The sequence below is a fragment of the Rana temporaria genome, chromosome 5 (assembly GCF_905171775.1).
Source record: "Rana temporaria chromosome 5, aRanTem1.1, whole genome shotgun sequence".
Taxonomy (NCBI): domain Eukaryota; kingdom Metazoa; phylum Chordata; class Amphibia; order Anura; family Ranidae; genus Rana; species Rana temporaria.
The window spans coordinates 10236070-10252108 of NC_053493.1; the positions used below are offsets into that span (position 1 = coordinate 10236070).

General features: G+C 47.1%; 1 protein-coding gene across 1 annotated transcript in view; it reads left to right on the plus strand.

Moving 5' to 3' along the window:
- Window positions 1-8977, plus strand: part of LOC120939805 (pentraxin fusion protein-like) — a 47648-nt gene extending 38671 nt beyond the window's left edge. The window contains exon 4 of the mRNA XM_040352176.1: window positions 8672-8977. Within this exon, the coding sequence (XP_040208110.1) occupies window positions 8672-8834 (163 nt within the window). The 3' untranslated portion in view covers window positions 8835-8977. The remainder of the gene's footprint in view (window positions 1-8671) is intronic.
- The last annotated feature ends 7062 nt before the right edge of the window (window positions 8978-16039 follow it).

Genomic DNA, 16039 nt, shown 5'->3' on the forward strand with positions numbered 1-16039 from the left:
GCAAGGCTCCAATTATGTTGCTGTACATTCATATCACATTTACACGGCCGAGGGTGACACCCCTTTGCCAGCAGTCGAGTGTCACCCCCCCCCCCCCACATTCACACACCAGTCACACTGCAGTTTACACCCCTCACCGTGTGTAGGAACTACAACTTAAAAAATAAAGCTCATACTCTGAGCAGGATACAAAAAATAATAAAGCTCATACTCTGAGCAGAATATAAAAAATACATGAGCACTCATCTGCTCTGACATGGGCCAAGGCTGGTGCCACGGGTGCCACGGCTCCGGCTCCTCAGTTGGCGGGAGGGAGCTTGGGGTGGGGGGGAGGAGCATCATCCCCTGCTCGGTCACTCCTGGCAGGTGGTGACTGCCTACCCTCCATAGCGATGGCGAGGCGGGTGAGCACTGAGTTTGTCTGTGCGAGCATCCTCATCTGGCAGGTGGTATTGTGGTGCTGGTGCCGCCGGGTTTGCCTCCCCTCCGCATGCACAGCAGCAGTGTTGGCCTCTACTGCACCTGCCAACCTGCTCACCTCCGCTGTGAGGACTGCTGTTGCGGCCTGCTGATCCACCATGCATGTCACCATCGCCACACTGTTAGAGCTCACATCCTGCAGGCTCTCTGTCATTTTGCTGCCCTGATCAGCATGCAGGGTGAGGGACTGCTGCAATGTCGCTGCACATTCAGCCTGGGACTTGGCGGAGGAGGCCAGGCTGTCCGCCACACGCCGCAGGTCACCCACCATAGCCCCGATATGGCGGGTCTGCCGGCCCTGCTCCTTCTGCAGCCCTTTTTGGAGGGCTCCGGGTACACCCCTCGTCTTCCTTAGAGCCTTCCTGGGGGAAGGAGAGGCTTGGGCCCGTCCCCTGAATGGGGTTTCCCTGGATGGGGTAGACCTGATGGTCAGGGGAGGTGGTTGAGAGTCCAGGGATGCTGGAAACCTCCTCTAAATAGATGGAGTCCTCCTGGTGGAGATCAATGGACTCCTCCACAACAACCTCAAGAGCTGAGGTGTGGGCACTCCCCTCCACCAACATGCCTAGGCTTCCCAAGGGGTCCGACTGAGCCACAGGATGTTCCGGGGATGGTGTGGGTCGAACAACAGCCGACGACGGCCCAGCTCCATCCAGCACATCTGCGGATGACACATAAAAATCACATGTTGTTGGACCCACACACTTGTCACATGTTCCCTTCCACCCCCTCACATGCTACACACCAAATTGAGGATAAAACACAATTACCTGTCCTCAAGTCCCGATCAGTGGAGTCATATCCCTCAACGCCCTCCACCTGCTCCTGGGAAAGACACCTTGCGATAATCTCCTCGGAAGGTGTCAATCGCAATGAACAGGCTGGTCCTCCTCCCGTGCCACTGGCATGCTTTTTAATCAGGGCCAACTTGTCCCGTACCTGACGTCGCATATCATTCAACTTCTTCTGGATGTCATCAGAAGTGCGTTTTTCGTTGCCAATGGCATTGACATCCAGGGCAATCTTGGACAGAATTTCCCTCCTCTGTGCCTTGGTGGTATTCTTACTTTTGGCACCATGCAGGGAGGCATCATATTTAGTCAGTGCCGCCAAAATTATCTCCATCTCAGCAGGGTTGAAGTTGTGCTTCCTCTTTTTCTCCTTGCCCACTTGAGGAGGTGCCATCTCCAGACCAGACAAAATTGCCTTGCTCGGGGGGGGGGGGGGAAAGCAGAATGTAATTTTGCGCCGGATGGACGCATGTCTGGGCGTATTTATGCGCTCGGCGTAAGCCGGTGGGCCGGCGTATCCCAGGAAGTTGGGCCGGCGTAGTTGTGAGCATGCACACAGGGAAGCGATCATACGTCCACGTGACTGCGCATGCTCCGTCTATGATACGCCGGGCGTAATCCACTGCTCCACGTTCAGCCCATCATTTGCATAAGGGCACACCCACTTACACTTACGCCGGCTTACGCCTTCAAATTTACGGTACGCCGGTGCAACGTAACAAGCAAGTGCTTTGTGAATACTTTACTAACCTCTCAAAATTACGTCTTATGTTAAATCTTTAGAGTAAAAAGGGGAATGTGGAGGCAAAAGAAAAAAACAAGAAAAGGAGAACGAGAGTCTAAAGAAAAGGAGGGGTTATGGATAAAAGAAAAGAGGAATTACTGCTAGGGGGGAGAGAAGCAGGGGATGGTCAAGATGGTCAAATCCAATGGCTCTATGATATCCCACCCAAGGAGACCACACTTTGATATACTTTGTATGAGTATCTTTAAAAATAAATAGCCCTAAGCTTCTCATTGATCATAGTGCCTGCAATGCAAACCCAAAAGATAGAAATTGCCCCCAGGAGTTATCATTTCTCTGCTCTGTGGCTATAAAGATGTATTTCTGGCCACATTTATTGTTCTTTACCAATTGCTTACTGGGCACTTAAACCCCCCTCCTGCCCAGACCAATTTTCAGCTTTCAGTGCTGATGCACTTTGAATGACAATTGCGCGGTCAAGTCCCTAAACACCCTCAGGGAGGCGGGCAAATGTCCCGGGGGGTTATACGTTGAGGCATTCGCCAAGCCAGAGTGAACATAGTTGGAGGCTATAGTTTTGGAGGGGTTAAAAGGGTTGGATGACACATAACGCTGGATATTTAATTTACGCACAAATTTGTGTATATCCATATAGGTTCTGAATTTATTAATATTCTTGGGTGGGGCGTATTTCAAACCCTTATCCAGAACACATAACTCAGAATTGGATAAATTGTGAGAACTCAAATTAAAAATACCGGTCCCTGTTATGTTTTGGACCTTTTTGGACTTCATATGTCGCCCCCCTCTGACCCCTCTTTTAGTTCTGCCAACCTTTTGGTACCTTGTCCTGCCCGGGGAAAACCCCAATTAGATTGGGAATGGTTGATTGGCTGACTATGATAGCCAAACTCATATGGTCCTGAAGATTGGGCCTGACTATTGGTAGGTATTGAGAAGAAGTTATCACTCTCGGGATTATGAAAATTGCCCAAAGGGAGAAAACTATTATGAGTAAGTACATTATAATCAGGTTCGAAATTCCCTGCATAATGCACAACATCATTATCCCTATACCTTTGGGTGAGGGCCCTCAATGTACGAATTACTTTGACCTGTGTCTGGTAATGTTGATTGTCCACCAACATAGTTGGAAGGGTAACCTGGGGGTGGGCCTGGGGGTGGGTCATTGAAAGTACCTCGACCTCGTAAGGCTGGTGCATTAGGTCGCCCCACTGCACCTTGTCCCCAGGGTTGAACGTAGTAACCCGGGGGCGGGCCAAATTGGCCTCGCTGATTCCCCCCTCCTCTCCCGGTAGTGGGAGCATAAGGTAGCCATATCCGCACCAATGCCAGTAATACACCCAAAGGCCATCATAAGATAAATAAATCATCAGTACCTTATGCTCCCACTACAGGGAGATGAGGGGGGAATCAGCAAGGCCAATTTGGCCCGCCCCCGGGTTACTACGTTCACTTTTTGGAAAGAGACTCAGGTCTTCCTGAGATTCCGATTTCCTTCATTATGGAACTGTTACAGTATGCTGCCTCTCATAACTTTTTTTGGCATGATGGGCATTATTACAGGCAAGATAGAGGAGTTGCCATGGGGGCTAAATATGCCCCCAGCTTGGCAAATTTATTTTTGGCCAAGTGGGAGGAGGATGTCGTCGATGTTATTTCTAGGCCCCAGATTTTGCTGTGGGCCAGATACATTGACGACATCCTCCTCCTATGGAGCGGCTCCGAGGAGGAATTGTCTTGTTTCATGACATTCCTTAATTCTAACAATAGGGGTATAGTTCTCAATTATGAGGCCAGCAAGGACAAAATTAATTTTTTGGACTTGGACATTTCTGTTGAAAATGATAGGTTTGTCAATCCTACCTATTTTAAAACCACAGATAGGAACTCCTTCATCCCATGTGACAGCTGTCATCATGCCACATGGCTCAAAGCTGTACACAAGGGCCAATTCCTTTGTCTCAGAAGGAACTGTAGTGAACACAACACTTTTCTTGGTCAGGCTGGTGTTTTGACAGAACGTTTTATTGAAAAAGGTTATTGTCGTAGCTCTCTTTTGGATACACTAGAGTTGGTAACCAACACCAATCGAGAGGACTTACTTCAGACCAAACCCAAACGTGACCAAGTGGGTTGTTTCAAAACTCCCTTTGTAACTGACTATTCCTGTCAACATGCCAATGTCAGGCATATTATGGCCAAGCAATGGCATGTTCTAAAAAGTGACAAGGTTTTGAGCGCTATCTTGCCTGACAAACCCTGTGTGGTGTTTAGGGGCTCATCATCTTTGAAAGACAAGCTGGCACCCAATGTATTGGATCCACCTAAGATTCCATCTATGTTTTTGTCTGGACTTGTGTTTTTTTTTAAATGTGTCAGGTGCCATATTTGTGCGGTTAACAACCGTACCCCTAAAAAAACCACCAGCTTTTGTTCAAGTCAATCATCCAAAAGTTTTCCAATTGAATCATTCATCACGTGTTCTACCACGGGAGTCGTCTATCTACTCCAATGCTCTTGTGGGCTTCAATATGTGGGCAGAACCAAACGTTCCTTACAAATACCTTTGAATGAACATTTGGCCAACATCTATAGTGGTTTTCCCGATCCTACAGGCACCATCTTTCTGGGAATAGAAAAATTCCAGGCCCACTGGAGAGGCAGCGACTTGGTGAGGAGCATCTCTAGAACTGAGATGATGTGGGTTCATACGCTGAAATGTTATGAACCGTTTGGTCTTAACATAGAGGTAGATGTTAACTGCTTCATCGACAACTCTTAGGATGTGTTTATTCATTTTTTTACATTTTTTAAAATTTATTTGTATTTGTATTATATTTATTATTATTATTATTATTATTATTATCTTTTTCAATGTTTTTGGGTGGTATGTATATAATTCATTCATACCTCTGGACGTTTCCATTAGTTTGGATACTTCCCTCTTTTTTTGTTTATTTTTTCATTATTCAATTTAATTTCTGATGTATATACCTTGCTTATAATATGGGCTTACATTGCTTTATAATTTATACATACAGGAGTTTTTGCATTTTGTTTTCTGGATTTATGCATATCTCTATATGTTGTTTTGGGAACTTTGTTAACACCTTGTTCCGTTTTATGATGTGGCATCGATATAAATTGTTTGCCCAGACATTGGTTTCAAACGGCGGATACAAGTCCATGTATTTTATGTTTCCTATATGTCTTCCCCCAAGAGGCATTATTCTCGTAAATGAGGTCCAATCATTTGGCAATAGTCCTTAGCACTTATCTGCTATGTTTCCATCTGTACTAGTACCTGATAGTTTTTCCCTTACTTTTTCCCTTAATTAAAATGGCAGATATGCGGCCGTTTGAGACTTGTGTCTGATGCTGACTCCGCCCCCCCTATGTTCATATGCGGTGACGCAGAACGTCTCCTCATTCCTGTGATCAAGTCTATCTTAGACGAAACGTCGGGAGGTGACGTGCTGACGTCACCGCACGCTGAGGACGATTCCGTTCTGACATGCCGGCCGGCTCTTATATGCTGATTTTAAACTTCGTAATTGTAAGTGTGTTGCTTACTTTTTTATAAAAAAATGTATGCGGTATCACACTATTGTGAGTTTTCTTCCCTATGAACATCCTGTTATTCATTGGTGATTCTGAGGACACTACCATTGGGACGCTGCGTCTTCCATGCCGTTTATATCCCCTCTGCTATACCTGATCCCTAGGGATCAGTGGCTCTGGTAAGGGTCAGTGTGTTCATCGGTGGTGGTTACCCTTTTCTATCTCACATTGTTCGTTATCACTCACTGGGGGATGTCCTGTGTGCGTTGATCATTACACAGATTTACACTATGTTAGTATCATTTTTTTTGGCTGCTCCGTCGGTGGATCGGTGACTCCTTGGAAGATCTTATCAAGAGGCAGGCCACGTTGTTATCCATTTGATTTGGCTATTCTGCATTATCTGATCCGTCAGGATCTCAGATTCTGGTAAGGGTCAGCATTTCTATTGGGTGGTGGTTCCAGACCTTTCATCTTTGCAGCAGCATTAATACTACATAGATTGGACACGCTGTTGGACTTTTATTGTTTGAATATTTGATAATTGGACTATATGTATTATTTGTGTTTGTGAATTTTTCACATATTTGTACATGACCTTGATAAGGCATACTCACATTTTTAAGCGCAACTCCACCTTTTTTGCTTGATGCAGTCTTACCTATAGGTGGGGAGGGTCTGGTCTTGGGGTGAAAAGTCTGTGCGTCTCTGGTGGAAGAGGACAAATTCTCTGTTGTTAGGTACCTTTCGACCAGGTCTACAAGTTTGTCTGCAGTTTCCGGACCACCATGGTTCACCCATTTCTGCAGGGTGTTAGGAAGAGACCTAAGAAATTTGTCCATGACTACTCGCTCAAAATTTTTGGTCCGGACAGAGTTTCTGGCTGCAGCCATTTCCTAGCCAAATGGATGAGGTCATACATCTGCGACCGAGGTGGCTTCCTTTGCTGATAACTCCAATTGTGGACCCGCTGAGCACGGACATCCAGGGTTACACCGAAACATGCCAATATTTCCTCTTTTAATCGATCATAGTTTTTTGCATCCAAAAAGCTCCAAATCAAAATATGCCTTTTGGGCTTCTCCAGATAATAGGGGGGCCACTAGTCCAGCCCACTGGTATTTAGGCCAACTCTCTCTTTCCGCTGCTCTCTCAAACAAGGTCAGAAACTTCTCAGGGTCCTCATCTGCAGTCATCTTTGGCAATAAGTGTCTTACCCGAAAAGTCGGTATGTTACTGGCCTGACTCCCAGCCTCGGTCTGCTGTCTCTGAAGCTGTTTCACGATGGCCTCTATTTGCTGCTGGTGTCTCTGTTCCAAGCCTGCAATGCTCTCTTGGTGAGCCTGTTGTTGAGCTGCAATGCTCTCTTGGTGAACCTGTTGTTGAGCTGCAATGCTCTCTTGGTGAACCTGTTGTTGAGCTGCAATGCTCCGCTGCAAACCTGCATTTGCCTGTTGTTGATTTGCATTTGCTATAGCCAGCTGTTTCAGTATCTCCTCCATTTTGGGTTTACTTTAATTGCCCGCAGCACTCCACCATATATAAGGGGTTAGCTCGGTAGCGGGGTGTGTGACCCTCTGGATGAGTTCACTACACACTAGGCCGGATTCAAAGAGATCTGCGCATTATTTACAGAGGCGCAGGGCAACGATTTTGCCCTGCACCCCCGCAAATTTGTTCTGCTGCCCTTGATTCACGGAGCAGAAGCTCCGTGAATTGCGCGGGCGCGCCGGCAAAATTGCCCGGCGCTAGAGCACGCAATTTAAATGATCCCGTAGGGGGCGGGAATCATTTAAATTAGGCGCGCTCCCACGCTGAGCGTAGAGCGCATGCTCCGTCGGGAAACTTTCCCGACGTGCATTGCGGCAAATGACGTCGCAAGGACGTCATTTGCTTCCAAGTGAACGTGAATGGCGTCCAGCGCCATTCACGAATCACTTACGCAAACAACGTGAAATTCAAATTTCGCGACGCGGGAACGATTATACGGTATACTTTAGCATTGGCTGCCCCTACTATTAGAAGGGGCAGCCTTACGCTAAACACGCCGTACAGAAATTACGTAACTTGCGTACGCAGGGCTCGCGCAACATTGTGAATCGGTGTTAGTATGCAATTTGCATACTATACACTGAGCACAATGGGAGCGCCCCCTAGCGGTCATCGCAAGAATGCAGCCTAAAATATGCGTGGCATAAGAGCCTTATGCCACGCAGATTTTAGGCTGCAGTAGGCGTTATGATGTTCCTGAATCAGGAGCATTCGTAATGCCGGAGCAAGTAAGCAATTGCGCTGTGTAACCTATGGTTACACAGGCGCAATTGCTTCTTGAATCTGGGCCACTGAATTTATACAGACAGGCAGTCGAAGAAGATTGAAAACAAAGATTTTGGTTTATTCTTGCTGGAAACAAGTGCAAGCATCCAAACAGCATAAACAAAATCAAACATAAAATAAACCCTGGTCACTTGGGGCGTCTATCTTCACCACACAGGAACCTATCTATTGAGTCTGGCACAGCCTACTGCTGGGTAGACACTGCTGATCATACAGCAGAAAAACAATAGTCTTTTTGATTTTTTATCACACAGAAAAATCAATCCTCCTCACCTCCTCAGAAGACTTTCAGTACACTGCTCTCCTCACTCACAAAGCCTCAGGATGCAGCAAATCAGTGGTAATCCTCTGGATTACTTATAGAGGCCTTAATTGACTCATTCTGAACAGCTGAAGTTTTCCAACGCCCTTAGACCTTTTCTGGCTAGTTTTGCAGCCGACACCCAATAACAATTGGTGTATTGTCTAAACAAGGCAGAAATGTATCTCCCATCTGTGACAACACCCACAGATTTACCTGACTTCCTGTCACACAGCTGATCACATGGTAAGGGGCCGGGACCCTATTGACGGCCTCCCAGAAATTCAGGTAGCTATAACGTGGATGGCAAGTGGTTAAAGAGGTTTTTAACAATTGACGTATGTATACTATGAACCCATTTTGTAAATCTCTCATAGGTGAACAAGTGCCATTTTCTGTATCATTGTCTTGGTCCTTATTTGTCTTCCACAGGTGCGGTAAGGTCACCCAAATTACTGACCCTACAACAACTTTCTCCTGTTATGGGATGGAGGGTCGATACGTCAGTGTGGTGATCCCGGTGCGCGCTGAATTCCTGTCCATTTGTGAACTGGAGGTCTACGGTGACCCCGTGAGTGATGTCACCTATTATTAGGTAAACCTCAGAGGAACATGACAGAAGGAATACTCAAGTTGATCATCGCATTTAATATCCAGGAATTAACATGTCTTTAACCACTTGCTTACTGGGCACATATACCCCCTTCCTGCCCAGGCGAAATTTCAGCTTCCGTCACTGCGTCGATTTAACTGACAATTGCACGGTCGTGCGACGTGGCTCCCAAACAACATTTTTGTCCTTTTTTCCCCCACAAATAGAGCTTTCTTTTGGTGGTATTTGATCACCTCTGCGGTTTTTATTTTTTGCGCTATAAACAAAAAAAAAAGAGCGACAATTTTGAAAAGAAAAAACACAATATTTTTTACTTTTTGCTATAATAAATATCCCAATTTTTACAAAAAATTATATATTTTTTTTCTCAGTTTAGGCCGATATTCAGGAACACCCCCCCTTCCCAAAAATCAGCTTGTGCTGTAACGAATCACAGCACAGTGATTGGACACAATAGGTGGGATTTATGATTTCTCCAATCACAAGCAGGGGGCCAGGACAAGTAATGTCAGTGAGTAAAGCAGTAATGTGGCGGCCTTTTTTGGGGGCATCAGATTGGCCCGGGGGGTGACTGTGTCAGTTTCATTCCGGGACACTGTATTGTCCTGGAATGAAGGTGCCCAGGACAGACCTGCAAAATGCCACGGGAGGTCCAGCTGTTGGGTCCTTTGCCCCTGTGTCTCAGTGCGGGCAGCAGCGGAGGAGGTGGAGGAGTCCAATCCTCCAGCTTCCTCACCTGTGTGTCTCCTCTTTCGCCAAAGCACTGAGCATTCAATAGGATCACCTGGCACTGACCTGCCTCCTGATTGGCGGGGAGGCACTGTGGTGTAAAAAATTGCGAAACTTAATTTGCTATGGTCACACAACAGGGTGGGATCAGGGCAAACTCTCTGCGCCCAGAGCCCTCCCTTTTTTAAAGCCTATTAGGGCCTCTGGCTCTAATCAGGTGCCTAACCACTTGCCAACCACTGCACGCTGATATAGGTCGGCAGAATGGCAGTGGTAGGCAAAAGGGCGTACAGGTACGTCCCCTTTAAGATGCCGTGCGGTGGGGGCGTGCCTGTGTAAACAAGGCATCTTCCTGTTGTGCCTTTTGACAGGACACTGATCGTCTGCTTCCTGTCATTGGGAGCAGTGATCAATGTCGTGTCACAGTCCCCACACAATTAGAATCACTTTCTAGGACACACTTAACCCCTTTATCGCCCCCTAGGGGTTAACCCCCTTCCCTGCCAGTGTAATTTACACAGTAATCAGTGCATTTTTATAGCACTGATCGCTGTATAAATGACAATGGTCCCAAAATAGAGTCAAAAGTGTTCGACGTGTCTGCCGTAATGTCACAGTCACAATAAAAATCGTAGATCACCGCCATAACTAGTAAAAAAATATAATAATAATAAAAATGCCATAAAACTAACCCCTATTTTGTAGACGCTATAACTTTTGCGCAAACCAATCAAAATATAGCTTTTTTTTTTTCAAAATTGTCGTTCTTTTTTTGTTTATAGCGCAAAAAATAAAAACCGCAAAGGTGATCAAATACCACCAAAAGAAAGCTCTATTTGTGGAAAAAAAAAAGATGTAAATTTTGTTTGGGTGCAACGTCACACGATCACGCAATTGTCAATTAAAGCGACGCCGTGCCGAATCGCAAAAAATAAGGCTGAAGTGGTTTACTGGTAACCATATTCAACATATAAGTTCTGCCTAAATCACCGCCAAGTCTTCTTCATCTTGTTGCATGAATTCCCAAGGTTGTGATTAGTTTTGTGGGGGAGGATATGCTTACAGTATAATGCATACGATTGTATGCGGGTTGGCATTGGTCATTGGGCAGCCAAATCCTCCGGGGCTGAAGTGGTTAAAAAAAAACACCCACCCCCGCCATAGGAGTCCATGCATCCGGCGTCCTGAAAGGACAGGGGGCCGTGCGCTCACAATTCACGGGCCTCCACTGCCAACTGGATCTAACTTACTCTTGGAGGAAATTTGTGAATCCCATCTGAATTGTTTTTATAAATAGACCCCCTGAGCAAGAGTATCTAAAGCCAAATCTTCATTTTCAGTTCATTCAGTTCTGGATGCAATGTGGAAGGGTTTGAACCACTGTCTGGTTTTATCGATGCCGGTGTCTGCGTCATCTATCACAGCTAAGTCCCTGACCTCTCTAACCTTTTCTATATAGCTTCTGTAGAATGACCTTGACCTATCAGGACCCTTTAATCTGATTGGGACAAAAAGACAGGAACTCCCAGAGGCGGCTCTAGGCTTTGTGAGGCCTTAGGCAAAACTTGACATGGGGCCCCACTCACATCCATGATGGGAAAAATAATTTAAGGACAAGAGCCTCTTTCCCTCAACCCTGGCCGGTGATTGTGGGGGTCTGCGGGCAGGGGAGCTTATCGGAATCTGGAAGCCCCCTTTAACAAGGTGGCCCCCAGATCCTGCTCTTTAATACCTAAGGGGCAGGGGCCACTAAGTGATGTCACCTGCTGAACCCGTCCCCTTGTGACGTCATTGACTGAGGGCATGCTGGGTCATTGACATCACAAGGGGTGGTGTCACCGATATTCACTGGTTGTTAAGGACGCAGGCGGCCCTGTTCCTGAGTCAGGGCTCTTAATGCTGCCTGAGCATAGCAACGTTAAGGTCCCCTGTCCCTCAAAACTGGGGTAATGCATTGGGTAAGTTAGGCGGCTGTGAGGCCCCTGTGAGTGTGAGGGCTTATAGTGCACAAAATCGCCGGCTGCCATGAATGATATCTGAATGATGCCAGTAGCTGCACCCATCATTCAGATATCCTCCCCTAAAGACCAGGACATCATATGATATGACATCCAGCGGTAGGGAAGTGGTTAAAATATTTTACATTTTTCTGGGACTTTAGGTCTGCAAGGGCCAACGTCTTCTAATTTGGTGAGTTGGTCCCAACTTATGAGCCATGAAATCCTTACAAAAAAAAGTACTGAACTGCTCAAATTTTACAAAATTACAGAATGTTGTCCCCGAGCACCTGTCTGCGGTATCAGTTCTGAGACTCCTTCAGCTGTTTGACTGTGTTACCCTGACATCCCCCCAGCTGTTTGCCTGTGTTACCAAATTTAGCCTTGTTGATTGCAGAATTTTTCTTTTTGTTGGGTGGTGTGGGGTCTTATCTGAAACATTAATGAATGTATCAAATGTTGCTTAAAAATGTTAAATAAACAAATAAAAAAAATGTGTTTGCAGAGAGCAATGACTTGGACTTATTGTGTGCAACTGTTTGGACTGTTTTAATCATCAATCTAGTTCTATTGATAAAGTGTATTGTTTAAATAAATTAATGTGGTTCTTTTTTGGTAAAATTCCTGGCTGGTTCAAAGAGCTTGCAATCTACTTCCACTGTCGTCATAATCTGCTCCGTACTGTATGAAGAGGTAACCAGGTCTTGTATCGTGCTCATCTGAGCTTCTTACACCGATTGTGCTACTTGGACCCCGTACACACGGTCGGTTTGGTCCGCTGAGAATGAACCGAAGTTCAGTTTCATCGGACCAAACCGACCGTGTGTATAGGCTAGCGGTCTGGTTTCCTTCGGTCCAAAATTTCTAAACATGCTTCAAAACCGAACCGCTGGACCAAACCGATGGTTAGTACACAAAAGCATCGGTTCAAAACCCGCGCATGCTCAGAATCAAGTCGACGCATGCTTGGAAGCATTGAACTTAATTTTATTCAGCACGTCGTGTGTTTTATGTCACCGCGTTCTGACCCGCTCGGATTTTGGACTGATGGTGTGTACACATATCAGGCCGTCAGGCCACTTCAGAGGTGAACCGCTGAAAACGAACCGACGGACCAGTCTCATCGGTTTGGTCCGACCGTGTGTACAAGGCCTAACTCTGCTACCAATATAGAGGAATGTACCCCGCAGATTGACTGTCAGTGCCCCCCCCCACTTTAACCACTTGCTGCCCGCCAATGACAAATTGACGTCGGCAAAGTGGTTGTAGAATCCTGACTGGACGTCATATGACGTCCTCAGGATTCTGAGCCGCTGCGCGCCTCCGGGGGCGCGCATCGCGGCGATCGTTGTTGCAGGGTGTCAGTCTGACACCCCGCAACACCGATCTCGGTAAAGAGTCTCCCACGTGATCAGCCGTGTCCAACCACGGCTGATCACGATGTAAACAGGAAGAGCCGTTGATGGCTCTTCCTCACTCGCGTCTGACAGACGCGAGTAGAAGAGAGCCGATCGGCGGCTCTCCTGACAGGGGGGGGTTCGCGCTGATTGTTTATCAGCGCAGCCCCCCCTCGGATCGCCACTTGGGAAGCCCACCCTGGACCACCAGGGAAGGGCAAAAAAAAAAAAAGGGGGCCAAAAAAAAGTCTGGGAAAAAATAAAAAATAAAGTCTGGAAATAAAAATAAAAAAAAGTCTGGAAAAAAAAAAGATGCCAATCAGTGCCCACAAATGGGCACTGACTGACAACATAAGTAAATCAGTGCCACCCCACAGTGTCCATCAGTGCCACCCCACAGTGTCCATCAGTGCCACCCCACAGTGCCCATCTGTGCCACCCCACAGTGCCCATCTGTGCCACCCATCTGTGCCGCCCATGAGTGCCCATCTGTGCCGCCCATGAGTGCCCATCAGTGCCGCCCATGAGTGCCCATCAGTGCCGCCCATGAGTGCCCATCAGTGCCGCCCATGAGTGCCCATCAGTGCCGCCTATGTGTGCCCATCAGTGCTGCCTATGTGTGCCCATCAGTGCCGCCTATGAGTGCCCATCAGTGGCGCATACCAGCGCCGCCAATCAGTGCCACCTCATCTGTGCCCCTCAGTACTACCTCATCGATGTCCATCAGTGCCATCTCATCTGTGCCCATCAGTGCCGCCATATCAGTGCCCGTAATTGAAAGAGAAAACTTACTTATTTCCAAAAAAAAAAAAAACATATTTTTTTTTCAAAATTTTCAGTCTTTTTTTAGTTGTTGCGCAAAAAAAAAAATCGCAGAGGTGATCAAATACCACCAAAAGAAAGCTCTATTTGTGGGGAAAAAAGGACGCCAATTTTGTTTGGGTACAGTGAAGCATGACCGCGCAATTGCCATTCAAAGTGCGACAGTGCTGAAAGCTGAAAATTGGCTTGGGCGGGAAGGTGCGTAAGTGCCCTGTATGGAAGTGGTTAAACACCCCCCCTACAACTGTACTGTTTTCAGGGCCGTCTTTAATTTTGATTGGGCCCTGGGCAAACATTTTCTTGCCCCCCCCCCCTCCATTCTGAGATAGACTCAAAATCAGTTTACTGAAGCAGATCACGCAGCGATTGCAATTGTTTGCCAGAGGTTATAGCCTATCCTTACCGCTCACTGGCTGGTTGCTAGAGGTTACAACACATAATGTCTGCTTGCCAATTGGTTGCTAGAGGTTACTGCACATTATTAGCGCTCACTGATTGGTTGCTATAGGTTAATGCACATCATTACCACTCACTGAGCAGTGGAGCAATCCCAAATAATTGAGCAAGTAAAGTGGCACAATAATACACATACTACAGGAGAGGGTCAGGGAGTGCAGACATACTGCACGAGATAACCAGAGATTGTGGACATACTGCAGGAGATTACCAGACAGCGGACATATTGTACGAGATACCAGACTGCGGACATATTGTACGAGATTACCAGACTGCAGACATACTGCATGAGGTTACCAGAGACTGCGGACATACTGCACAAGGTTACCAGAGACTGCGGACATACTGCACAAGGTTACCAGAGACTGCGGACATACTGCATGACATTACCAGAGACTGCGGACATACTGCATGACATTACCAGAGACTGCAGACATACTGCATGACATTACCAGAGACTGCGGACATACTGCCCAAGATTACCAGACTGCGGACATACTGCATTAGATTACCAGACTGCGGACATACTGCATGACATTACCAGAGACTTCGGACATACTGCATTAGATTACCAGACTGCGGACATACTGCATGACATTACCAGACTGCGGACATACTGCATGACATTACCAGACTGCGGACATACTGCCCAAGATTACCAGAGACTGCGGACATACTGCATTAGATTACCAGACTGCGGACATACTGCATGACATTACCAGACTGCGGACATACTGCACAAGATTATCAGAGACTGTGGACATATTGCAAGAGACAACCAGAAATTGCAGACATACTGCAGGAGATTACCAGAGACTGCGGACATACTGTACAAGATTACCAGAGACTGCGGACATACTGAACAAAATTATCAGACTGCGGACATACTGCACAAGATTATCAGACTGCGGACATACTGCATGAGATTACCATAGACTGCGGTCATACTGCATGAGATTACCAGAGACTGCGGTCATACTGCATGAGATTTCCAGAGACTGCGGTCATACTGCATGAGATTACCCCTGAATTGGGGCCCCGATGATGGCTTTGCAGAGTGCACAGAGGACACGGGAGGCTGTATTTGCATACTAGACGGGGTCGGGAGCTCCACTGACGCACTGACCCAGCCCCATGTAGCCTGTATGCTCAGAACAAAGCGGCTGTAGTTACAGCAGTGATCGAAGTGGGCGCGTCAGTAAAGCTCCTGACCCCGCCCCCGGACCTTTGTATTCCCCAGACAGTATAGAGGGGGCAGGGCGGAAGCTCCACTGACGTGCCCACTCCGATCACTGCTCTCCCTTCAGATGTTCCGAGCATACAGGCTACATTGGGTGGGGTCAGCGCGTCAATGGAGCTACCGGCCCCCGCCCCCTCACTGCTGGCTAGATCGGGAGGTCCCCCCTACAAAGATTGCCCGCAGGGCAGGTGCCCCGTTTGTCAGGCGCTAAAGACGCCCCTGACTATTTTACCTGCCACGTGCCGGGAGCTTGTACTAGTCTGCCCTGTATTTTACGATTTGTCCTGGAACCTGTTGTCTTCTGGGCTGGGCTATTATTTTGACCCATGGATTCCGCACTCCTCATACACATAGCAGGCCCACAAATAGGGTCAGTAGTCAGCGGAGTGCACTATTTGCTGCGCCTACTACGCAGACTTATTCCATTTATCCCCAAAGAAGACGTAGCAGTCGTGGTGGGAACAATCGTGAATTCCAGACTGGACTATGCTAACGCCCTGTACCTCGGACTCCCAAAGTACCAAATCTCCCATCTGCAAGTCGTTC